Raw genomic sequence first — 27,934 nt, forward strand, 5'->3', positions numbered from 1 at the left:
AATCTTGTATGGGGCTGCAGCAGTGCTTAGCTTGATTAGGTATAAAATTTGTATTGAAGAAGTTATATTCAATAAAAAGAGAAAAGGAAAAAGATGAGCTAAAAAGAGGAAAAATCAAGGAGAGTAAACATAAAACATGTAATGAATTTCCTAAAAGTCTGACATTTCCATAACGTTCTTTTGATGCATACTTAGAAAAGTTTATCGCCGTTTTCACATCTTTCTAATTAGATGGAACAAGCCAGATGATTAGAGCTGTGAAAAAAACATCAAAAGGTTCACACAACTTTTTATATAATTAGAAGGGAATTTTCATAACCCATAAAAGCAGGATTTAATTGTGTAATTTAACATACAATTTAAATATCAAGATCGAACTAGCAGGGCAAGTGACTTAATGGGATAAATGATATTAACATCTAGTGTCAAAGCTTAATTTAAACAACAGAATGTCTTCATTATGCAAAAGAGTCAAGCAAACGAATCATTCAAAGGGCCTTTTTTTCAACAAGCCCCTTTCCTATTGTTTCTTTGAAAACAATGAAATCAGCTGTGGAGCAGCAACATGCTGAGATACTAGGAAAGCACGATTGCCTTTGTCCATCTGACCTCACTGTGACATTGTGGTGCAAGATCTTATAAAACAAGACCCTCCTGCAGAGCTCACACAGAGGACCTTTTAAGAGCTGGTTAATTTTACTTTTGTAGCTAATTAAATGGGAGGGGGCAGAGAGTGCATGAAATGTAAAAACCCTTGTGTTGATGCTGCTGAGCTTTGTTGTTTTAAAAGTACCTGTAGAAGCGTTCATAATTTGTCACTTTTCACAAAACCCTATGAGACAAACTAAGAGCATTCAGGATCCCCAGGATATGGCCAGGACTCAGCAGTTGTACTTCTTAAAGGAACAGATTAGAAACGTATAAGCTAATTAGAGTGAGAGATGACATTCACCCACATCAGGACAGATGAAGAAGGGGAAAGTTCAAAAACATATACATTAATTCCTGGAAAATAAAGAAGAGTCTTTAGGCCATGCTAGGGAAAATGTCAATGACTCTAAAGATACTCAGTTCCTGTTGATGAGTTTCATGATGGCAAAGGGCAAACCAGGTAGAATAGTTCTGGCTTCAGTATGAGTCTAAGACTGCAAATGACACAGATCCATTTTAACGTGTACAAAAGCTGACAACTAACATCCTGACAACAGCCTCTGTCTCCGGAAATGACTCACCATAAACAGGTCCCGAGCACCTATGTCAACAGCTAGCAGAAATGCTTTTTCGAATCTCTGATACCTGCAAGAAAAAGGAAACATGTCACTTGCTGAAGATAATTTAAGAGCTGCATCAGATTTTGTTAATGGGCAGATGAAGTCCTTCAATTCTGATCAAAAGTGATGCCAAAGCTTTATTGGGGAAACAATACACTTATACTCAGATTGCAGAACTATGAGGTAGGACAGTGACTACCCTTAACCTTCTCCATCATTTAAAACCTTCAGCAAGTGTTATGTTCAGTGTTGAGTCCCATCAGATCTAGTTGAATCTGAAGGGAGCTGAAGGTACTGTAGATCATAACAAATCGATCCCTTGAAAGATACCAGCCACAACATAGAAAAATGCTAGCCCCAATAACATTGGTAGGACCTCAAAATCCCCTACAGAAAAGACTAATACTAAATCTCACTAGATTTCAGAGGTCTTTGTAGAAGTTTGCATTGAGTTTTGTCCTCACAGACCCCTCAATACAGCTCTCTGAAGATGATAATGCAGCCTAGTCATGCTAAACAGTCATGAATCCCCAGAGACTGAAAAAGGTAGGGGATGACACTGCTTTGCTGCCTAAAGCCCTCAGCCCAGTATTAGCACAGACTCCTGAGAGTTTTCTGAAGATCCTATGGTGACGAAGATTGTGTCAATGAGGTACAGTAAGGGGAAAAAGAGAAAATTCACAAGCAAAAATTACCTCTAAATGTGCTGTAGAAGGCACCACCTGAGTATTACCTAAAGATGCGGTGGAGTAGGAAGGGAGCAGTGTGAATGTGGAACTTCACCTTTATCGTTAACCCAGGAGGGCTGTACCATGGCACACTGAGACCATTACTTTGGTGGGTTGAGGGCTTGCTGAACAACAGCTCCTTCCATTTATAATGACACAGACTGCCACCTTCTTCCTACCCAGAGACCATACACCATCTCCTGGCAGTTACAGCAAATACCTACATGGGATGGAGATGCTGTGGAAGGCTGTATATATCCTCTTGTTTGCAATCCTTAGGAACTCCACAGAAGCGGGAGGAAACAAGCCATCCACCAGAAGCTTTCTGAGAATATATACAACATTGCACTGGCAAACACTAATCACAATGGGAAATTCTGCATTGGGCTATTGCCTCTCTTATACTAGATGTAGATAACCACTATGTGACAATCACTCTGTACTGTGAGAAAGTGATTCTATTTGTCCACATTTTCTTCTACTGCATGTTTTAAACTGTTTAAAAATACCTACAAAAATAGATTTGGTGATTATTTTTAGATATGCAAAACAACAAAATACCCCAATTCTATTTCAGTTGTGAAGTAAAAGATTGACTCCATATAGAATGATTTCTGTATTTTTCCCATTACTGGTAAAGTTTCCCCCTTTTCACCTGTTAACAATTTCAACAATTATGATTTCTTTGTGTTAGAAAGATGTAGTTTGTGTTTGCCCAATGAATATTGTCAGACAGCATCATATGGATGCCAGTATTTATACAGTTCTGTACCTTGAGGGTATCTTAGGAAACAGCGGGCAATGCTGTAGCTCTTCCTCAGGCCAGCATGAACAAGAGGAAACATGGGAATCCTCCTTCCCCTTGGTGACAGAGTCCCATATGATGTACTGTACTGGGATTCCTGTTTCTGGCCAAAGCCTAAGCAGTTTTCTGCCTCCCTCTTGCTACAGCCTTATTGCTCTCTTCTGCTGCACACTTGGAATTATTCAGCAGATTGTGAGATAGAGCCGGCAGGGACTTTTCCTCAAGGAATAACATTTGTGACAAGAAGGCATAATATGTTAGCTTAAGTAGAAAAGGAAATGCACTCTCCAGGTGAGGTTCCTAAGAGCTGGAGTGGGGACTCCTTTCCTCCCTAAAGCTAATCTCCCTGCTGTGTCTCCCAAGCACTAATTTGCAGCCCTCCTCACAGAACCTGTTTAAGGGAGGGGAAGAGATGAATCAAGGTTAACCTCTTGATCACTGGGGAACAGGCAGTGCACCACCGTTTTATCACGCACATCTATGTATCTGAAGCTTTTCAACATGCTTTCTATGAAGGATTTTCCATTAAAATACATTGTGTTGTAATGCTGCTTTTGAAGCTATACTTTAATTAAGACAAATAAGTACATGTTAAAATATGTGTATCTTGGATAGCTATCATGTATATCTTTTTCTGGCACATTTTTCTTTTCAATTATGGATTAAATATACATTCTTAGTACTTAGAGGGGAAATTGGAAACCGAGCAGAAACCAGCTATACAACTAGCTAAAAAGAATGTCTGCAGCATTATTTTGTTTTTCCAAAGTTATTACGATACAGACTATTTGAATGACATTTGCTTTAGCCAAGGCAAAAATGCCTGCAACCAAAAATTGTAAAGTAATTTTTTTGTTTGATTGACCTGCAGAATGGAAACATGGCCTTAAAGCTGTCATTTCTTTGCTGTTTCACAAAGATTTCATTTTTTTCCCCTTTAATCAACATACATACTTCAGTCTCATTATGGCCCCTATTCATAAAACTATGAAGATAGCTCATTATTTTCAGATCTGTACTGAGGGAAAAAAAGGGGGGGGGGGGAAGACTATCCAAGAAATGCTCTTCACAAACCAAGAGAGCTGGAAATAAAAATCACAAATACTTCATAAATTATTATAGATTGAATTGCTTTAAAATAAGGTGGAGGTTTCAAACAAGAGTGACAAGTTTGCATTACATAGGCAAACAGTATTAAATCAGTCAAGAATGTCCAGGGGTTTTCTAAACTAGCTTTACTAGAAGATACTTGTTATTTTGAGTCTCTTTGGCTCTTTGGAAGTTGTGTTGTTTTTATTCTACAGGAACAATTAGAGATAGTTCTGTACAGCATGAGACCGACCTCAAACTAATACTGTCTGCTTTATAAGTGTGTTTTGTCATGGGAAGACCTCTTGCTATTGCTAGCACATTTCACTTACAGTTTATCAGCTCCTCAAAAAACCAAACAAAAAACCCCAAGCAAAACACCCTCCCTTTTGTTCTTGCACTACAATTACAAGGTACAATATTTGCTTTCTAAAATGGCATCGACAGGCTACTGGTCTTGAAGTGAGTGTCTTCCCACCCCTCCCTACACCTTGTTACTTATTGCTTGCTTCACAATAACTCCAGCAATCAAGACCTACATGTCTCTTGAAAAAGAGAGATAAGGAAATCTGCCTGTAAACCATGAAGTTCACCCACTTGTTTGGTCAAAGTGACAGCCAACAGAAATATGACCTTCAAGACTAAAACTCTCAAACTGTGATTAACTATATAGGACAGATAGGAAAACATTTCCCTGCAAGCTGTTTAGCACATATAATATTAAGTTCAAATTCTCATATAATAAAATAATACTGTTGTTATATGCACTTACACAACCTTTTTGCATATCCTATAAAAATTTAAAAAGATGGCTATTAGTACATCTGCTGTGTGGACAAGGAAACAAAGGGGAAATGTGAATGATATGACAAGGGTCATGTGGGTCAAAAATGGCCAAGGCAGAGAAGAATCCAGACCTGCCTTCCATGGTGGAGTGGCAGACCTGCTGCCTGCTTGTATTTTGAGAATGTGACTTAACTGAAAAGATGCCAGGAAACATTTTATTTTTAAATAAAATATGGAAGTAATAAAAAAATATAATGTTATCTATTAACTTCAGAGAGGCTATTCTTTTTAGCGGCATAAATAAAAAGAGAATCAAGTGCCCAGGCTTTCCTCCTGTTGGATGTTCAGAAATAAGGTGATTTTAAATACTGTAGATCAAAACAATGTGCGTGGATTGCAGGCTGCAGAGAAGGGATAGGAAGTCTCTTCAGTTTTTATAAGAGGTTCTACAAATATATCGAAAGGCAGAATTTTGTCATCTGTATTACACAACACCTAAATCAAATGCAGTCACTTAAAGATAGAGATACATTTTTCAGACTGAAAATAGTCAGCTTGAAAATATTTGTAATATTTACCCATAATATTAAAACATCTCATAACAAGTCCAGGAACCAGAAAAAAAAATCATGTGGAGGGAGGAGGAAGGGAAGGGAGAGAGAGCTCATGCAAGCAAGAGAGAAATATAGTGCCGAAAAGATGGAAACATTTCTTTAGGGACTAGTTACAACCAACAAGCCTTCTTAGACATGCCCATTGACCATGTAAGCATATTCCTTGTGCTGGGCTGATAAAGAAGGGCTGCAGCAGTTTTTTTCCTTGTCTTCAATAAGGGTACACAACATTTAGAAAATAATCTGCAGGGGAAGAGCTGTGGCACAAATAATATTTATAAGGCAATCCTTTTTAATGGAAGAAATTTCAGAGTCCTCCTCATCTCACAGTCCAATCAAGGGTGATATGCATTCAAAAAGTGAGTATTAAATATGCACTGAGCAAACAGAACAGGAAAAAATGAATATTGAAATAATTTACATGTAATCAAACTACACTGAAATTAAGTTTTAATTGTTCAGTATTCTACGATGCATATGCAGATTTTAAAGTATTCAGAATATCAATCAAGTGTTTACTTACATCAAGCAATTGTATTTAAGCATACAAAACAGATCATGAAAATATGTTCAATCAGCTACAGCTCCCAACATTTACTGCAGGGTTTACATGATCACTTTTAATTCAGTTATTTCATTTAATATTTCAATTTAATAGCTCATTCTTTCATTCAATTTCTAGGCATCTTGCCCATTTCTTAAACACAATAATAATAATTATTCATAAAAGGAGCTGTTTCCCGTAAATTCTCATATCAGCAATTTTTGGAACAGAAATCGTTTTCATGATTTTTTTTTTCCTCAAAACATGTTATTATCTGAAATATTTTCCTTTTAAATTAGACAATATTAAAATAAAGAATGACATCTGTAAAATGACTGCACCCTGTTTCAATGGAATTCTGAGCCAGAATAATTAGAGATTATCAGGTTAAAGAATGTAAAAAGTGTGTGGCTAGGTTGCTAAGTGGTTGATTTAAATGAGGACAGATTAGTTTTCAACCAACTGTTGAACATAACACCACTGATTTAGGCATGTAGCTGTATTTCAGAATACAGCTTCAGAGCCTGTTTAAAAAACCTTTGTCCAGGGCTCAAGGTCTTACATATTTCACATGAAAAATATTGATGCGTAATGAAGTCAGGTATAGATGGTGTAACTTCAGCGCATCTGTAAGATGACAACCCTGAAATTCTATTGACCTTCAAGTAAATATTTTAAAGTAAAATTTCAGTAAATTCTGAAGACTTAGATTGCTATGTAACCTTTCATATATAAAATATAGTATTAGTCAAAGACTTATATCCTGTATTTTATAGTGAATGCTGAACTACTGTTACTTTGAGTTCCTAGAGAGGAATAAATACATCAAGATCTCACATTTCATTAAAAAAATCAAAAAACTTTAAACAAAAGTCAACCAAAACCTGGTACGATTTTACCCTAACGAGTTCAGTAGGACATCCTATTTTAAGTAAGACAGTTGCAGAGAAAATCAGACCACTGAATGCAGCCTGAAGACCAGGAACTCTCCAAAGAACCTCTCTTTCCCGCTCTCTCCAAACTGTAGGTTTGTGTTTCAGGATCTCATGATTTGGGGGACTCAGTCTCAAAATTTTTGAATTTACTTCATGTTCTCTTATTATTCATTTGGATAATGAACTGTCTGGAAAACAGACTATCCCCAATACTACTGATCTCCTTTGGCAAAAATCAATTAATTGGTGGGTATTAGTTTATTGCAGCTAGCCTATTTCAACACGAATATATGTGCAAAGACATACCAAAAGTTTCACATATCACAATCAGAAATTTAAACCATACCTGCTGTTTTTTAAAAGAAAATATTCTGTGAGCAACAAAGAGTACTGCTGATTAGTTTCCTATGCTTCCTCCTACACAGGCCTCAGCACAGTAACTCTACCTGTTCCCTATGTGCCCTGCCAAAATAGGCTCCAGACAATATACTGTCTTTCTCCCAGCAGGGTATACTCAGCTCCCTCCCAACAATGGTTTGAGCAAGAGGCAAGCTAGACTGTGTTTGCTGTTAAGCAGTGCGTGTCTTGATTGGCGGAACACGTATCTGCTGAACTTTTGCTGTAGCTGTTTGGGACGGAGATAACCTCCTGCATCCTATTTAACCCTAACTGGTTGCTGATTTTTACAAAACTGGCAGGCATTTGCTTATTTCTTCTACCCTCTGTAAAGCTGGTTGAGATTCACCAATGATTCTGTAAGTTAGTAGGGAACTGATGGAAGAATCAATGGATGCATTGGTAAGTTATGACCTCTGAGATGCTAATTGTGTTATTTTGCCAATCCCCTGCTATTATGCTACTAGTTTTTTAGATTATGAGATCTTTTGTACAGGACACATAAACCTCTGAGGACGGTCCACAACCTTGTTGCCTTCTAAGATACTCTCGTACTGATGAAGAGAAAGTGCTACAGAGTACACAAAAGGCTAATGGAGAAACAGCCACCAGGTCCATATGTATGTGAGTCAAGGGGATAATCTTCTAAATTGTATTTTAGATGCAGAAGCTTTAAAGGTTGTCCAGGTATAATCTATACATCCCTTCAGGCCCAAATTTAGCAAAGCATTAATGTATGGGTTTATGACCTATAATTTTCTATGGGCCCTAAATATGGGCATGTTAAGTGAAGTGCTGGGTTTGGGGCCTCAGTGACTTGTTTAAAAAGAAATCCCTTATGGAACATTTCAAAGGTCATACACAAATAGGTCTCAAGTAAAAGTTAGTGAATAACCATGAGAAAATTTGAAATGGGCACAAATATCTCAAGCCACCCAATATTTCTGTTACTTGAAATACACTGCCAAATTACATATCTCTGAACTAAAGGAAGTCCACCTATAACTTCATAGATTGTTGGGCATAAAACCGAATGCCCTTCACATCAAAGGGTACCCTCTGGTATGAAGCAAGAAAACAAACCAACCAACCAAATTAAAAAAATGGGAGGAAAGAGAAAGCTAATAAGGGGAGCCAGACAGTATGGCTCCCTGGCCAGAGAAAGCCCTTGAGGGCTGTAACTGGCTGTGAATCTTGAAGATGTTCCCAACCTGAAAAAAAAAATAATAATCTTACCATGTGATTCCTATCTTCTAGGATGATATTCTGCTCTAGGAAACCTAAATGTATTCTTGTGTGAAATAGTTCAGATGACTCTATGATAAACATACATGCTTCTTCTCAGGACAGACTTTCTATGTTCAAAGAAAAGTTGTTCAGGCATTTTTGAGTCAGATTTTCAAGAGAACCAAGTTAATTTTTCAGTGAAGTAGTTTATTAAGAAGGCATCATTTAAACTTTTGAAATACATATTTAGTAATAAATAGTATAGATGTATGAACTATTCTAGAAAAAGTAGTAGTTTTAGATATAAAGAAAGCTGTCATTTATTTGTTGACCTTTGCTCAAATTAACTATAAAACAGCACTAGTTTAACACTATAGAATTGTCTTATATCTACACCAAAGAAATATTAAAGATCCTGATTCTATGAACATTTATGTCACACACTTTCCATGTGATGTTGGTCAATCATGTCAGCCTGCGTTCCTCTAGAATGGGCCACTGAAGAGGATGACTGTTGGGAGCAACAGCAACGTTTTCTTACTGTGTAGCATAATTCTTTCATGTCTGTCAAGTGCTCTGAGATTTTCAGTAGTAGGTGCTATGAAAGTCTGGATAACAGCAATTTATTACTGTTATAAATTATTATTATATGAATTCAAACTATGATGGTTTATTTCTTTTTAAACTAGATTCAGTCTTTTCTTGTAATGTGTACTTCCTTTGAATTTCCCATAGTCTGTATTTCCTTTTTCATACTCATTTTGCTTCAAGATAATATATTTTGTTGCTATAGCAATATTTCCCTACCTTGCAATTTTATCATAGTGGCTTTCCTTCAGGTTTCTCTAAGCTGCAACTAACACCCACACAGCAAACACAGCCTCCCCCTACCCCCAAACCTCTCTGTTCCCCCAACCTCTTACTACGTAGTAACTTCTCAACAGTCTATCTTTATCTTTAAATACAGACACACTCCAACATACTCTTCCAAAGTACTCTGAGCTAAAAACAGGTGTTAATTAAAAATGCTGATAAGAGTCAGTGACACCTGTTGTTTCACATTTATTTTACTCAACCCTGTCTGTTAAATCCTAGCCTTTATTGCATTAATTTGCTTCTGCTTTTCTTCTTTTCCAGCTTTATCCCTCTCACTCCGGTGATCATGTAAACTTAACAGTATGTCTCGAAAGCTGGATTTTATTGAGCAAACATATCAGCATGTCTACACACTAAAGACAGCTCTATAACAGAGGCCCAGTATCATCGCTATGGTTAAGCATGAGTTGCTGCCTCTATAATAAATCCCTATTGTATATGTGTGATATCTCTGCAATTTCAAACTGCAGCAGATGAAAATTTGGTATTAAAGTTAAGATGAACAGGCCCTTCTCCTCCTTGACTTTCCATGAGGTAGAGGGCCAATTCTCCCTCATGCCTGACATTGGATAAAATGCATCTTTTTAGTGCTAAGACTTCTCAGAGGAAATATATTAGCTCAATATTTTCTAAAGCTGGCTACCTAAATATAAATATCTAATTACAAAGTCATGGTGCAGGGCCAAATTTTGACTCACTTGTTGAGTTACAGGTCCATCACAGTGTATTTACTTTTTCTATCTAGGTTTGTCAATAGACAATAGTATTTCTTTATAATAAAATAATGCAGTGGTAATGCTCATAAAATTCCCATATATAAGAACTCCATTACAACAAAAATAGCCACAGGAGAGCCAGACAAGAAATTCTCTAGAACTTTGATCATACAAATTTTGGCACATTTTTGAGGGAGCAAATGGAAAAATAATGAGTATTTTATGGTTTTTCTGCACAGCATCATGTACAAGAACATAAAACATAAGAACGACCACTTGCTCAGACTGAAGGTACATCTAACCTAATACCTTGCCAAAAACTAGATGCCTAGGAAAGAATATAAGAACACGGCAAGCATATGGTGATATTTTCCTAAGTAGTCCCCTAGTCTCCAACAATTTGTGGTTCAGGGATTTGCTGAGCAAATGTTTCTATGTTGGTACTCCTCAGTGAATTTCTCTTCCCTGAACCTTGCCTTTCAACTCATATACAATTTTATCATCCACAACATCCTGTGGTAAGGAGCTTCATATTTTAATTACATGTTATGTGAAGAATCACCATATTTTGAAACTGCCACGTGTTAACTTCACTTGATGACCCCTAGTTTTTGTATTAGAAGAAGCAGTGAGCAGTCATTTACTGTGCTCTTTCTCCCTAACACTCACAATTTAATAGATCTCTATCTCAGTTGCCTCCTCAATAGGTTGAGGAGTTCTAGTCTATTTAGTCATTTGTTTCATTAAAGCTGTTTCATGCCTTTAATCATCCTGGCTGCCCTTCCTAAAGCTTTTTGAGTTCTACTATATCCTCTTACAGATTATGGGACTCCAAAACTACACATAAAATTAAGGTGAGCTGAAGTTCACTGTTCTGTTGCCTACTCCTTTTCTAAGAATGTCTGGCATCCAATTTTCTTTTTGTACTTGTGCTGAGCACTGAACTGACTATTTTATAGCTGTAGAGTTATAAGACCACATTCTTCTTCCAGAATAATGGTGAGATCAGACTCCATCATTTTATACATGAAGTTAGGAGTCACTCCCCGCCGTGTGCTTCACTTTGAATTTATTTACATTTAACTTCATCTTCAATTTTGACACTATGTCACTGGGTCCTGTGAAGCCCTTTTGCTGTTCTTCACAGCAGGCCCTATCTTTACTAGTCTTAATAATTTAGTATTATTAGCAAATGCTGGCACCTCCCTATTTGCTCCTTTGCCAGGCTACTTATGAGTATAGATTTGCTATACTTATAATATCCATTGGTGACCTCCATTGACAACTGACCATTTACTCTTACTCTGTTTCTTATGTTTTAATGAATTACTTATCTATGAAAGGGGAGCCTCCCTCTTATCCTGTGGCAGCTCAGTTTCTTCAAGACATTTTGGTGGGAGACCTTCCAAAAAGGTCTTCAGTGGTCAAACTTTCATCAGTAGCAGCTAGATATCCATTACTGACATGATTGCTGACATCAAAGAATTCAGAGTTTTGAGACATGACTTGCCTTTACAGAAATCCTGCTGACTCTCCCCTAATACAATGTATTTGTCTGTATGTTCACAATTTTTTTCTTAATATAGTTTCTGCTAATTTCACTGGTACAGAGGTTGGACTTACAGGGCTATAGTTCTTCAAGGTCTCTCCAGACTGTGTTTTGAAACTGACATCTTATTTTCCATGTTCCTGTCCTTAGGTGCTAAGGTCCTTCTAAATAAGAGGTTATACACCACAGTGTGTATTTCAGCTATTTTATGCTTGACTACCTTTAGAAATTCTGGATGAATTTTATCTAGTGCTGGTCATGTATTACTCTTTATCTATCTATAGTATAATCTCTTTTACTGATACTTCAACACTTACCAGTGTAAAGTAAGAAACAAACATCCCCATCCTCTGCTGTCCTGGCCAACTGGTCAAAAGGGGATTTTTAAAGAGGTCTGCATGCCTATCTGCTTTTTGTGTCTTTCTGTAAACCTTTCTTCAGATATTTTTGCTAGTCTTTGTGCCTCTCTCCTTCTATTACAGAAACTATATCTGAGCATCTAAGATCTTTCTGTTAACTGGCCAGTAATAATGTGATACAGGAGCTAGACATTTACAGTGCAAATCATTCCATTTATCTTCAAACAGCTCACCTTTACATGGCTAATTTAAGCTAATCAGGTAGGCTCCCTTTATAGTTAATTGATAGGGATAGGCACTGATGTTTGATTCTTCACGCTTATCTTAGACATCTCCCTTCGACGGGATTACTCATCCTTTGAGTGCCCATGTCTTTATACTAACTACAGAGGAAGCCCAGATGAGTGTGTAGGACATCTAAATTCTACATCATTAAGTCAGGAGAGGTGAGGTGCACCCCCAAGACACTACATCGAGTTATTGGACAATTGACTATTGCTGACTTTTGTTCTAAATTTTACTTACAGTATCCTTTCCTTAGCAGGCTCTTCAGTTCTGAAGAACCATAAAAGGGAGCTCTGCATTTGAAGATAGGAGGCCTAGGGCTGCTTGACTGTTCAATTAGCTCTTCCTGGAGGGTACTGGATGGAAATGGGAGAAAAGTCAGAAAAACAAAGCTCTTTAGGGAGGAAAACAAACAATTTTTTGCACACAACAAATGGATTACAGATTGCCAACCCATGTTCTGTTCTGATCTGATGAGCTGAGCTCAAGACAGAATATTGTCAGATGGTCCATATACAGAAAAGAGAAGTGTAATGGTGGGGCTCAGGAAGACTCTGAAGATGAATGGAGAAAAAGTATCTTGGTAAAGAGATGAGACATGAATAAATCTGGAAAGACTGCAAGGAAAAAACCCAACCATCTTAAATTCAGTTCTTGGTCAGGACCTCAAGAAGAGATTTTTGAGTGTCACTCCAAAAGGAGATACCATTAGTGACTAGGTAGAGTTGATGGGAAGGGAGTAATTGATGACCTCCAAAGGAAAGCTGAGGCTGACTTACTGCAACTGCTCAAGGGTGGAGAAGTGTTGTTACAAACTTATTCTTGAGTTTTTGTCCATGATTATGGTATATTTGCATTGTTTCTGCACTCGATGTATGCCCAAAGCCCCTCAGATTTCAGGGGAATTGCACAGCTGGTACAGCAGGAATAAGCCACCTTATGAGGGCAGATTATCAGTTACACAACACAACAAAACAATGGTCTCCATGTGGGCTCAGCTTCTAAAAGCAGCAATATCAAAGTCAGATTAGCCAGCATGTGGGAATAGCCTTGGCACAAGGAACATTAGTCCAGCATAGATATTCTGCATTCCTTTTTTCTAGTGCAGCCCCATGGGTGGGGACGTAGCAGAGAACTGGAGGACTTATGGCATTCTGGGCCACCAAACACCCATCTGTTGGTGGCTGTGGGAAATGGCTCCATATTAGAGTAGCTCTGGGACTGCTCTAAGTGTGTGGGATGGGCCATTTTTCCCATGCTCCAAGCAATGTCTCTCATTAGGTTCAGCAGAAAATCCTGCCCAAATCTCTGACAGAGATTTCTTGTGGTTTATCTTCATGGGATTTTATTCTGAAGCAATTATGTCATGTCATTTGTTTCCCCCCCCACCCCAATATTTTGCTCAATATTTCTTACATTGTAATCACCACTAGAGAATTAAATCCTGGAGCCATTCCTGTGGCATCAAAGCATCTGACTGAAATTGAAAACTGTTGTGGAATTGGTTTAAGAAAAAAAATCATTAGCAACATAGGACTGAAGCAAAGACATTCTAAACTTTTCCTGAGATATTTAACCTTTTTAACTGCAAAAATAATCTAGTTCCATTAAATAGGTGCCTTTATTTCTTGTTTCTAAAACAGGTCAAGAACCATGACCAGGGGAATCTTTTCATGTGCAGTTCCATCACAGCAATTGAAATTCTCATTTATCAGTGCCATGGTAATATGAAAACCTTTGGTTTTGATCGTTTTCACAAAATGACAAAAAAATGACTCTTCAAAGTCCTCTCCAGAAGGTGCTGCTTTAGTCAGAATGCTGCTACTGAACTTACTCCCATAGAGATGAATTCTGTTCATGTGGCCACCATAGAGAATCTGACTGACATCAGTGGTCATTTTATCTGAAGGCATAATTTAATGCCTAATAGGTTACCTTATGAATATAAAAGACATTCCTAGTCCTGAACCATGTCATCATTAATGTTTATACATATTTTGTGACACACTATGTACCAATATAATTATAGATTCTACTTTTAGGGTGCCCTTAAAAAGGATCATAAAAGCTCTTTGCTCACTCTGTCCCTCAGTTCCATACAGTTGGCAGCAGATGGGATTGGAAACTATTCCTATGGAGTTGAGGCATTTTTTCACCTTTGATTTAGGGTCCTATTTAGGATGGAATACTCACAGTGAATATCTACTTTGCAGATTGCAGTGTAGTGATACGGGAACCTGCTTACCAAGGGGTAGTTAGTACTGCATAAGTGATGCACCTGCAGGGCGGAAGAGCTTTATTTTAGCTTTTCAAAGGCTGTCTTGGATTTAAGTGATAACTGACTGTGTCAAGGCATCATGTCAGGTAGTATAGCAGTACACTTCAGAACTCTTGAACAGTGAAGTGATTCATAAAAATCAGTATTGGCTGGAAGCAGATCTCCCCTGATGCTAATGACCACCTACTTTCTCATCTCCTTTATGAGTGTTTATTTACAAAGGAGCTCTATCAAGTTCTGTGTGTAAATTCATACCACTTTATGAATGTTCTGCCCAACATGTAGCTAAATTATTCTTTGCATTTAACCAGTAGCATCTTACATTGAACACTGGGAAGAGTACACAACACTTCTGAGAAGATTTGCGAAGGAATAAAAACAGTAACAGTAAAAATGTGGTGGAGGTTTTCATTTTTGGATTCAGACAAAGGAGAATCTTTCATGAATCCATCCAAAATTCTACCAGTGAACATGATCAGAGCTGCGCTTTGCTCTTGAAAGAAGCAAATGCACTATCTTGTTATTTACAACAGAGTTTTGCTTTGCGGAAATATATTTGTACTATGGGAAAAAAACCCAATGACATTCTCTTAATGGAATTATCAGACGGAAAGGTACAAATGGTTTTGAATCTTAGGTTTTTTCCATGTAAAAAAAAGAAAAAAGATCCTTTAAAATGCATGTTCACAAACACAGGAAGAGAATTACAAAGGAGGAAAGGGCACAGCAGAAACACAGAGCTGTGGCTGCATTCTAATTCTACAACTCCTGAGCTGCATTTCAGACTTTATTTTCCAGCCCAGCCTTCACCTCCAGCTCATGCTAAGTTACTTTCTCACTGTCTTTCTGAGAGACACAGAAAAATTTAAACAAAACAGAGCAGGCGTGTGTTTGTGCTTGTGTGTGTGTGTCAAACAAACAAGATAATTTCATGCATTAGAAAATATGACAAGTACAATTTACGAATGCTTGATCAGAGTGAAGCAAAGCCATGAGTCAGCGATGCCATAGTTAACGAGTGAAAAACTATTTCATCCCATTCCATGTTCTGTACACAGCTAGATGAGGCTGTTATACAGAGGCAGGAGGTTGTGCAGCCACTCCCCCATTACACAAATACACTTACTAGGCAGTGCTCAACAAAAGGGTGGGGGCAAGAAGGTTACAGCTCCCCAAGGCTTCCTAATAAATCCACCTCTGCTCAACATTTTACATAATGATATAATGCATTATATTATTATAAGCAGTGACATCATAATAAAATACCGGAGTGCTACTCAAGTGGCAATGAACACCTAAGATATATTTCTATACTTGTAATTCAGTTCCTGTATTTTTTAATTATAGATAAGAATTTAAAGTGAAAATAATTATTCATTCCATAAATACTGTTGTAATGGATCCCTGGCATATAATTAAGAGGCCTTTAATTTTAATTTCATATACTGAACGCCTGTTTTTGGAGGTATTCCATAGTCTATATTCAGGGCCTATACCTGCAAAGCTCTAAGCTTCTATTTTAGTGGAAGCTGAAGATGCTGCATGGTTTGCAAATTTAAGAACTTAGCTTTTATAACGACGGATACAAATAACATGGCTGCATCAAACATGTTGCAAGGCATTTTCCTTCCTTCTAACTGCGATCCGTTTCAGTCACGCTGTCAGTGTTCCTTGGCCCATCTCGGGTTGGAGCACCATTTTCTAACTCATACTTGCAATACAGCCAGTAATGACGGAGCATCTTCTTTCTAAAGTGCCCAATAGCTAAAAGAGGGAACCTACCATCACAGCATTCAGCATTTTCTAGAAACTGATCTCTTTGATGGTATAAAAATAGTTAGCCTATAATCTCACTGATAATGTGAAAATGGATGTCTCCAGTTATTTGCAACTGGATATACAACCTTTCCACCTACAGTAAAGATTAAAATCATTGGCACATGATTATTACTAGGTGAGGATAGCCTTTCTGAAAAGGTAACTGTATTTCTCAATTCTAGTAAATACAGACACTCACATCTTTAAAAGTACAACAATAACTGGCACCTTTTTGGCAGACTCAGCAGGCAGGTCAAAGATTGTCTCAGCATGTAGAATGAATTAATATTTCTCTCCCAACAGTGGGTCCTTCTAGAAAAGGCTTAAGGCAGATTGGTGGGGCATTCAAAGTAAAGCTGGAGAGGGGGGGTGAAAACTTTTGTTTATATGAACATTTCTCAGATTTAAATCTAGAAATATTTAAGGGTTTTAATGGTTTAATCCTGTATGAAAGACTCCACCCTTCCCTGTCCATCCCTTATGTGTCTGGTCTCCTCTACAGCCCACCACACACATCCTAAGCTCTCTTCCCCCATTTCACTCTGTACTCCCACTCTGCCCTTTTGCAGGACTCTCTATATCCCCATCCATCTCTGCAGGCCTTCAACCCCAATTCCTTGTCTTCTACTCATGCTCCTAACCCCACTTTCCTCGCTCTTCCTACCCCACTTCTGAGTTTCTCCCTGTGTGTTTTAGCTCCTTATGCTCTAGATTTAACTTCTGTGCATCTGCTGCTTGCTTTCTCTGAAGCCCAAAGGAATTGCCAAAGGCCCTACCCTATTACAAGAAACTCTTTTTGAGTATCAGCCATACTTCTAGCGTACGTAATTTAGGAAGCACTATGTTTGCTCCACTTCTTGCTGCAATAGGGTACAAAGTAATCACTTTGCTTTTGTCTCCTCAAGCTCACAAGAGATTAACAAATGTCCCTTAGTGCTGCATCAAGTTGGCATTGACAGTTTACAGTGCTTCTGCATTCAAGTCTTCTTGTTTGGTCATGCAGACACATCTGCAGTTACAAAAATTCACTCTGAAGAGATTCATTAACTATTTGTAACTAGCCTGCAATATTTAGTGCTAAATGAATAAGGGTAAAAAAAGTGAATAAATCAAATAACAACGGTTGAGACAGAGAGCATATAACTGACTTGAAATGTACTCTTCCTGACACCCAGATACAGTTGCTGTCTCTGGCAAACAGGTAGTGGGAGAACTACTCCTTTCTCAGTGTCTTCACGGGCATAATATGGTGACCTGAAAAGGCAAGAGCATAATTCTCTCCTCACTTTCCTTCCTGTTCTGAACCTACAATTGTAAATGCAGGCTGGCAGAAGTGGCTTGCCTTTCTGGCTCCTCACAAACAGATGTAATAGCAGCGGCTGCAACTTTTGCGTGCCTGAAAGAATTAGTGAGCATTGTGCCACCCTATGATTCTCCTAGACATTGCATCACGTCTAGATGGTATTCTCTCACCCAGAACCATGGTTTACCATTCCTCCACCAAATCTGTAGTACTCTCTGCTTAGCCTACATTTAAATAATTCTAGTCATTTAAGAAAACATCTAAAAGGAAATAAACACCAATTAAGGCACAGCCACTTTAATACAATAAAGATCAGCTCTGAACATCATTTCTTTGCTTTCTATCAGATAAATCTCCCATTTTTGAACATTTCATTTTGTACTTAGATTATGTCTTCTCAGATAAGCTTTAAGCATTACCATCTGTTCTGCAGCAATCACATGATCCTATCACTTTGATTCAGTTGAATACAAATCCCTTTGACAATAGGGAAACAGCAAAATAACACACATTTGTTCCAAAAACTGCCACAACCGTAGATTGTTCAAGAGCTGCTTCATAGTGGAGGTAAAAGACACAGGAAGACTCTTCTACACACCTCCTGTCTGTGCCCCATACTGTCCAGGCAGCATTCTGACACTGAAGCTTCTTGTTTGCTAGGGCAATTGAGTCAGTGTTTCAGCTGTGTTCAGCAGCCCCAAGGGCTGAATGCTTAGCCAGGGCCCCATGCCTCTGCATGCCTGCTAGCATTTGGAAGCAAATCCTGAGTCAGAGGGAATACACCTTTCTCTCTTAGACGTAAAAGCACTATAGTTACACGTCTCAGCAATCTCTGAGGCATTCTTTCCGCATCTGTCCTCTGCAGGCAACTGGCCCACAGCCGCTACAGTTGGCCATTGCAGCTACAGATCTTCCCTGCTGGTTTCTAGGAGAAAGGCAAAAGGAGAGTTTGTACCCGCTATCATGGCCACATCTATTAAGAAAACTCCAGTGAAAGGCTGGTGCATATTATGCAGGTATTTGGAGCATTCTTCTACTTAGAATAATTTCCCCATTGGAATGAACGTGTTTACCAGAAAGATGATCCTATTCAGACTTAAAACGTAGAAGACACTATAAAATATTTTTCTTTAAGATTTGAAAGAAGCACATACTGTACTATCAAAGTAGCTTGCAGTTTCTAGTTTTGCATATGCAGACAATGTATATAACCCGGATAATCACCAAAAAAGGGTGCATTGTAAGTCTTCTGTGTCCATCTACACTCCTCCTCAACAACGTGTTACAAACATTATATCATTCAGAAGGTAATTTCTCCTTATTTTCACCCACTGGATAATTCTCAGAGGGAATGGTTCAGCTATATTTGTGGTTGAACACATGAACAGGTTAAACTGCTGTATATTGCTATTTATAACTGATTGAAATTTAGGCTATTGATTTATTTTGAAGGAAAAATATAGCAATAAGGCAATGTACTACAAATTCTAGCTGAATTTGGTATTATGACTCTTCTAATGTCATATAATTTACAGACAAATTCAACATTTCATTTTCTCCTCTTATTTTAATGGCACTGAAAATTCACTGAAAATTACTGGAATATGAATTTCTATATGAGAACTTTGAGGGTGAGAATAACAAAATGCTCAAATTTCAATAATGCAAAGACAAAAATGTCTCGGACCATGTACTGTTCATTTGCACTTTAGCGTCTATTTAAACTCGGTGTTTTCTCCAAGTTTGTAAGCTGTTTCAATAGTTAATCTGCAAGCAGTTGGTGAATATAAATCTCTCAGAAGCATGCTATCTTTTTTCTATCAAGCTAAAAGGGAAAGGATGATTCATTTTAAGTGTATTGATGATAGAAGAGCTCTGAATAGGATTTTATCTGCAATACTCTACTTGAAAGGAACGAAGTGCAAGTTAAACAAACAGTAACAATGAATGCATTTCTTTCAGGGGTGGTCCTCTTGGAAAATGTTAACCACATTAAAGTAGGCAGTTATTGAAATATGCAATTAATTTTAAGTTGATAGAAGTTGAAACTGTCATTCACCTGAGCAGGTGGTGGAAGAACCTTCTTGCATATCTGCTGATTTGGTCCCTGTACTCCAGCACAGTTGTATCCAAGAGAGGTCTTGTTGGAGCATAAAAGGTTCCAAGGCTTGCCTCAAGCTGTGCTGTGGAGTTCAAACACAGCAGCAATGAAACAAGTGAAACTGTTTCAATTACAAGAGGTTGCTCATGTTTGCAGTCAGTCAAATTCCTCAAACACTGATGAAATGTGATGTTGTTGTAGGACAAATGAAATTAAAATATGACAGATTGTACAAACACAAATGTGCATATAAACTTTCACTTTGAGGCAGAGTTGACAAGGACTTTGAGCAACAAAAGCTATCAAAAGGATGAAGAAGTCTATAACACATCAAGTTCTTACCAGCAGTGTACAATTAAAAGTGACTCATAAGAGTAATACAGTTTGAACAAGTTTGTCCAGTAGAGATCAACTCTCAATTAGCATAAATCACCTTTGTCCTCTTAGACAAACAACAAAGAAGTTCAGTTTTTCAGGGATTATTGTGTTAGGTCAGCAGGTGACAGAACCCTTCTTGTGATGGCCTTGAGGTCTAAGGAACCTCCTTCAGCCCACAGATATTTAAAAACTTTAAATAAAAGGGTCTAGAAACCCTAAGGGTTTGACTCTCTCTCCTACAGCATGTAGTGGTAGGAAACAGGATAACCTCTCTTGTAATCAATAAAATAAAGCCCTTTTGTTGCAGAAGTTCTCTCCGCTTTAAATACTTTCTGACTGCTATACTCCACAGCTGGAGCTCTTAGGCATTTTTCTACATGTTTTCAAAAAAAAAAATTATAAATAATACAAGAAAATACATGGTATACGTTTGTGTCCCACATGCTTAGCTGAAAGGAAATTTAATGATCAATAATATTTATGTTTGTGACTTCTGCTTGAGAGTTAACATGTAGTACAAGTCCTTATAGGCAGAACAGGGAGAATTTGCTATATATTTGCCATATAGGTTCTCCTTTCAGAGTGAATGTGCAAACTGCTACTGCTAATCAGAATTTTGTGGGGGCTTTAAAAGCACAATATAACCTACTGTCTTGTTAGACAGACAAAATCTCATTAATTTGCTGTTATTAATGTTTGTTTGAACTAGCCATTTCTGTATTTAGTGATAATGATTCTTTATTTCCAAGCATAGTTACATTTTATTTTATTAGGCTCAATAGCACTAAATGTGCTAATAGTACTGTGTTAGGAACACAGGCAAACTGTTAGTAAATTCGGTTTTGCATTATTTTAAATCTAGACAGTAAGATAAGTTGAACTTTAAACACATTTTCTTTCAAAGCAGAAATTTAGATTAAAATTGAATACAGCAGTACCTTTGCAAAAACAAGCCATACTCTCTTGCCATTGCTGTTTTCTTGACAGCATGTTTTGTACTTCTGAAATATTTCAATGTATATGGAATACTAGTAACTACTAGCACAGTTATAGATTCATTAGATAGCCCAGCTTGATGTTGAAGGCAGAATAAAGATCTCAAAGATAACTGCCCCACCGCTATAAATAAAAGGCCCTACTGGGTTTTGCTAATAAAAAAGAAAACAAATTACCATGCCAAATTTGTTAGATTCACATAGAATAACTCCTGAACAGAATAAAATTCCATGTGTTGTAAACAGGGAGCTGCATGGGGGGAAACACACAGACATCTATTTATAACATGCATATTTTTACAAGAGTTTCAAAACCAGTCCTTTTCATGTATCCTTTTAAAAGCATGTTTTATTTAGAATTGATGCACTATGTTTGCAATGCAGAGATTTTTTTAATCAGATCCCCCAAAATGGGATAGCTGATGCCTTGGCAGCAATGTAGGACACCTTGGAGTTTTTCTATCATCAAACACACCAGAATCCTAAGTATTCTTTTTTGCCACAAAAGATGCCTGGTCCCCAGCTGTCTGCCTGCTAGACTGGAGGATAACACCTTCGCTAAATCAAGGCACTTCAAATCTTGAAGTCTATTGAGTTTCAAGATAGGCAGCAAATCAAGAGGAAGGCATCACACCAGGCTTCAGCAGAGACGAGGCTGAACCTAAAATGCATCATTTCTTGTGAGGGACCCCAGCTACTACTGCAGGAGGCCAGATTACACTGAGGACAAATGCTATAATCCTAAAGGAGGCAGCAGAGGATAGTGTATTCAAAGCCTTTGGATCTTGTAATGAAAGAATGACCCTTCAAAAGCACCTTAAAAACCATACTAAAATCTCCTGTCCCTGTTGCAGGAAAACGTCCCTCCTTAATTTGATGCTGTCTCAGCATGAATGTATAACAAACATTTCAATTCTATATTAACTAACATTGTTCTGTAACATAAGCTAAATTTATGTAATGTAATAAAGTTACAGCATATATATGATAGTGTTATATATGTTAAGTCATGCCTGTACCATATATATATTAAAATATGAATTATTTTATCATCACTATTGATACAAATGAACTAAAATGCAATCAACACATTGATTTAGATTTTATTGAAATTATTTGTCTACATACAACATTTGACTATGAAGTACCATACTCTGGCTGACTGGATTCTCACTATTGTCTCCTTTATATAGTCAATAAATATATTGTCATTATCCACATATGAATTACAAAGACACCACAAAAATACATTAAAAATATAATCAGTCTCTTACCTTCCCTGTCTGGTGTAAGCTTTTGTTTAAGAAGATGATTGACAATGGCACTCAAGCATATATAGCACTGACGACCCATCGTGTTCCAGTTCATGGTGTTCAGGACATTAATTGCCTCATGTATCTCATCGTAACAAATGTACTGGTGGATGATTTCCACAAGGCCCAGCTGTCCTCTTGTGATCACACCTTTTACAGGAAATATTAAAGCCAAAGATAGTGTTATGAATATGTAAAACAGTAGCTGACTACTTTTCAGAACAGCTAAAAATAACTGCTGTTGGTTAAAATTAGAAAGTTTAAGTTAATGGTTTTCAGTATTGAATTTTTATGTGAGATAGCTCCTTATTATCTTGGTAGATTTAGACTGAGGGTGCTTTGGACAGCAGAGAAAGAAACATCAGTGAACTTCACACACTGAGGTTGAGCGAATGTAGCCAATACCCACTGGTGACAACATCATGTAATGAAGTTTTTTTTAAACACAGTAGAAAAAGCTTTTTCCCAGTTTATTATTACTGTATTGGAGGTAATAAATTCACGTTCATAGCATCTCCTTCCTGTAGAGAAAACCTGCTGGACAACACTAAAAAATAGCATTTGTCTCAAACAAATGTACCTATATATGCAAGTTTACAGCAGCTCAAACTTCAAAGCAACAGTTACTCGATTACTCTCCATATTGCAATTGCTCTAGAACTTATTTCTAGCTTGGCAAAATTCTCTAAGTGAAGCATTTCTTCTGTGAGGGGATATCATGAAAGATACCAACATCTAGGGACCCTGGAATTAACAGTTGCACATGAAACCAAGAACAAGCTTGCCATAAGGGAAAAAAATGAGCGACGCATTGCTCGCTCCATGAGAGCATGATTTATCTACAGCACTCTTATCTCTGAAAAAATAGAAATTAAAAGACTGTCAGTGTTTCTTGACTTGTAGATCTCAGCTTCTGAACAGAAAAGGTGACTGAAAGGCTGCAGAAAGTAATGTTTTTTATTGTCTCTGACTAGGCAAATGTTCGTGTGACATAGGCCACACATGGCATTTTAGCAATTCTTGCTTGCTTTGGGTCACTTACTAGAGTATTCTTTATCACTACGGTTCCAGATATTAGAAAGAGACAAGAATAAATTTACTGTTCCCCTCTTGTTAAATAAAAACATAATGTTATTTTTTTATTTTCTCAATTTATATTCTGATGTTGTTTGTCAGAACTAATTGTAAGAAAAAAATTCTGATGAGAAAGGGAACAAGCTGAATTTCAATACTGATATTAAAGCCATAGGATGGCTGGGGAAAAAGGTCTGATAACAGAGAAAAGCAGACCTGATATATAGGAAACAAACCTCACAAAATTTTCATAAATGTAGTTGTGAATATTGTTTGTGATGTAAAATAAGAATTGAGAAAAAAAAAGTAGAGAAAAACATCTGACTATACCTCGAGGACAAGTAACCTGCTGAGAACTTGCATACACAGATCTGACGCTTTGGGCAAAAAAAGCTTACATATTTATTTTGTGTAACAGAGAAATACTTTAGGTCTTTAGTGTCATTAAAGATATGGTTGTCTATTATATTTCACTTTACATTTGCATGTATTAAAGCCTATGGACATTATACTGTGTAATAGCCATGTTTAACCTATGTATGTGTGATAATATCTAATTGTTACGGTAGACTTTATTCTTCCTAAATGTTTAGTGTTTTTAAAGTATTACATAAGTTGGGCAATCTTCACATTAATTGCTAAGTGAAGATGAAAATACTTATTTGCATGCTAATGAAATACAATATTATATTTAACATGTCTTTCGAGGCCAGCAATGCTGAACCACTGGCACCAGTACCAAGTTTGGCATTATCCAAGATCTGTGTTGACATCAACGACAAGAAGCTGCAATACTTTTGAAAATGAATTTGGCATTAGACACCAAAAATATTTGCCATTAATGTTTGAGGGTAAATTTTATATGAATCTTTTCCTGAAATAAATCTGGCTACACAGCACAATGGAGAATTCACAGAACTTGTCCAAAATCATAATATGTCAGCTGGAAGTTAAAGACATATTTGCCTATTCTCATTGACGTAGTTTCTTAACAGACTTTTATGGGAAACAATCCCAAGCCATGAGTTAATTATGGATTTTATTTCAGTCCTGAATGCCTGTCTGGGTTTTGCTGTCATGGACCTCTAAATTTTCCATATAATATATATTTGCATTATTTCTTAAATAGCAGAGACCTAAAAACTGCTGAGGTTGGGAAGAGGGACTGACTAATCAACACAGCATTACCTTGGTAGTGTGGTGAACTGAGAAGAAGAGTGGTAAAGCTGAAAACCAGGATGCAATAGAGAACAGCATGTTTTTGCACAGTGGACTACAAAGACAAAGGGAGGGAGGGAGGGAGGGAGGGACAGAGCCTTGCCTTCTTCCTAGAAGAGATTTTACAGTAATTATACAGAATGAATTTTAAAATGTGATAACTTTCAGCTGTAGAGGTCAACATCTTCCCATTTGGATGCTTGACTTCTCCTGGGTGGTGCGCTTCCAGGCAACCTGCTTGGGAAAAAGAGGTGACAGCCAACTCACTGCCTAATTGATTTAGGAACGGTGCCCAGGGAGACAGTCCAATTAAGTTTACAAGCTGGCAATTAGCAGGAAAGGCCTCTAAATCCCTGCACTGAGAGCCTGCTTGCCTTCGTAAGAACATAAATGTGCTAAAGATAGCAAAGGGAAAGCTGTACTTTCTGGAAAGCTGTTGTGAGAAAACCCCACAAGGGAGGACTGAAGAAAAGCAAGGTAGATGTGGGTAGAGTGCCTTCTGCTTGACAGGTAAGACGTAATTTAGAGGGTTTTTTTTAATGGCCAACATGCACAAAAACATCAAATAGCTGTTATAATTAGTGTTCTGGGGTACTCTGCAACTATTAAACCTGTCATTGAACATAATGCATCTGAATTATCTCAAAATAAATAGTAACTTGTAAATAGTTTCTAAATTTTTTTTTAATAACAGTAATAATCTGGATCAGCTCTTTTAAAACTATAAGTCAATCCAACATTTTTGTTGCTAACATCCTATTATATTAATTTACCTTTTGCAGTGGCATACTTAGTTAAGTTTTTTAAATTCAGTCTTTCAAATGTTTAGGTCTGCAGTACTTTTAGACAGGATTTTCCCCCACAAAAGCACATGCGCATCTCAATAAATAAAGAAATAAAGTAGATTTTCAAACCTTACTGTCACCTAGTGTTTTTTAAAAAAAGGCTTCTTCCTAATCTCAATAGCTTTATACAAAAGAATCATAGAAAACTCCTGTAAAGATCTACAAAGGCAATCCTGTTTCCTTGGGCAGACAATGGGCAAAATGCTGAAATTTTCCAGGATGAGTATATTCGACATGGCTGTCTGCCCTGCTGAAACACTGGCTTGGTAGTCAGAAGATTTAAGCATGATTGTTTTTTTAGCTCTCACAGTGGGTTTGCACCACTGTAACTTGCCTGACTTGAATGGAATGAATACAGTTCTCAGTGATGAGCAACTGCAGGGGTTTTATTCTTAGTTCAGCCACTGACTCATTGTGTAACTCTTGGAAAGCCTTTTAGCTTTCCTTTACTGCTTCTTGTTATTCTGTTTGTAAAATGAATGTTACGGTTTTATGCTCTTAAAGACTCCTTACACCTAAAATAAGAAGTGGTATATAAATTCTAAAATTAGTATTGTTACTTCTTCTTTTATTCACAACTCCTGGCAAATTAATTGAGAGACCAAACTTCTCCGAAGTTTATGAAAACCTTCATTCTTGTGTGAAAAGTCTTCAAGGAAAGAAACAGTGTAACTTTGTGTACTGAAGTCAGGAAGAATAGAGTACTGGGACAAATTTACATTGTAATGGAAAGGACAGTTGCATCATACACACACAAAAATAATTTAGAAAAGAAAATAGCTTTACTATTCTATTATTAAATATAGTTTATTTTAGCTTCTTAGGGGTATTACTACAGAATGAATACAATTCCTAAAATGATACACTACAGATTAAAAGAATTTTCCATATGAGAAATTGTTATGCTTCATTAGAGTAGCAGGGAACATAATGGGACCCTGATCCTGCAAGAGATCGGGGTCCTATACTGTCAGACCCCATATGAAAAGATACTAAGTAATTGTGAAACATAATGGACTCCTTGGTTAAACATAAATGAACTCCTTGGTTCACATCTTCAGATATCATTGGAACTACATGCTCTTAAGGCTATGGTCCCATATATCTAAAATTAGGGTGTTTCAAACTACAAAAAACTTGTGAGGTACAGATGTTTCCTTGAGCGCTCAAGGTTCAATAGATGTGCTCAGTAACTTACCAAGTTTAAAGTGAAGTACTCCTAAGGGTCCTTTGTCAAATCTAACCAACAAAAGATCATGAATATCTGTGCTGTCAGTGCTGGCAGATGCAACTTGAGGAGCAGCCCACTGGATCTGGATGAGGCTGCTAGGCACGTCAAAGTGTTTACTGAATTGCAGAGTTGCCTCAGGTGAATAGTCTTGTGCCAAGAGCTGAATTTTAATTGGGGACAGTGCCGTGTCAAAAAGTTGCAGCTCCCCTTGAGAGCTGCCAACCATGAATATGGCTCCGGAAGGGTGGTAGGTTATTAAAGCAGGCAGCAGTTCTGCTTGGGCTAACACAGTCACTTGGTTGTAGGCTTCATAGAGAATTATTGATGAATCTTCACAACCCAGGACTAGTTTGTCTTCTGTAACATCTCTGCAACAGCTGATGGCCTTGGATCGTAGTGGTATTCTGGTGACTGCTGCACACTGAATTTTGTTCCTAACACACTTGTAGACGCAGCTGTCAGCCATGGGCTTTTTGTCTGCGGAGGTGGAGTGCTCTACTGTGTAAACCTGATAAGGCTGATTAGTGCTGAAGCTAGCATTGAGTGGATCCCACTCTGTACGGACGTAACTAAGAACCTGAAAAAAATCCAAAACATTTTGGTAGTCATTTGTAACAATTTCTTCTTACTTTGATGATTTAAAAAATAGACTGCTGCATATATGCTTTCTCATGGGTCAGTAAGCTAAAACAAATACAGTTTTTAGAAATGGAGTTGTAAAATCTACTGGTTTAACTTTTAAAAGGTTAATTCCTTTGATTAAAAAATCCTGCAATATAGTTTGAGCCCTATTTGTCCAGAGTATATAATAGGTTAGTAGAAGATAAAAGAAGGGATATAAAAGAATAACTGATTATTCACAAGTGGGGTCAGGGAGAAATCCCCAAATTGCTGGAAAAATTCATAACAGGTTACTCTGAGCATCACACATACAGGATTTTTGATCATTTGCTCTGGGCCATGGTAACAGAACATGTTACACTGTAGTGGTAGAAACAATGGCATGTTTAAACAATGTATACTATACATTGCCAAATGAGTAGGTGGTAGATGTTCTTTGGTGCCATATAGCTTTAGATGCAGAATAAATGAATTTGTGATAGCAGAAAAGGGGGACCGTTTAGGGCTGCTTGAAGATTGAATGAACTGGAAGAAGAACACAAAGGCAGAATATGATACAAAGACAGCAGGTTGCAAAGA

The 27,934-nt window shown here is 37.4% G+C and overlaps 1 protein-coding gene across 2 annotated transcripts in view; it reads right to left on the reverse strand.

The window, feature by feature from the left end:
• Positions 1-27,934, reverse strand: part of LOC115344590 (WD repeat containing planar cell polarity effector) — a 160,377-nt gene that overhangs the window by 47,229 nt on the left and 85,214 nt on the right. For both annotated transcript variants that reach the window (XM_041125277.1, XM_041125278.1), the window contains 4 exons: positions 26,702-27,311; positions 22,328-22,516; positions 19,639-19,762; positions 1,233-1,296 (listed from right to left, as the gene is read on the reverse strand). In XM_041125277.1, the coding sequence (XP_040981211.1) occupies positions 1,233-1,296; positions 19,639-19,762; positions 22,328-22,516; positions 26,702-27,311 (987 nt within the window). The remainder of the gene's footprint in view (positions 1-1,232; positions 1,297-19,638; positions 19,763-22,327; positions 22,517-26,701; positions 27,312-27,934) is intronic.

The sequence above is a fragment of the Aquila chrysaetos genome, chromosome 8, assembly GCF_900496995.4.
Source record: "Aquila chrysaetos chrysaetos chromosome 8, bAquChr1.4, whole genome shotgun sequence".
In the NCBI taxonomy this organism is placed as follows: domain Eukaryota; kingdom Metazoa; phylum Chordata; class Aves; order Accipitriformes; family Accipitridae; genus Aquila; species Aquila chrysaetos.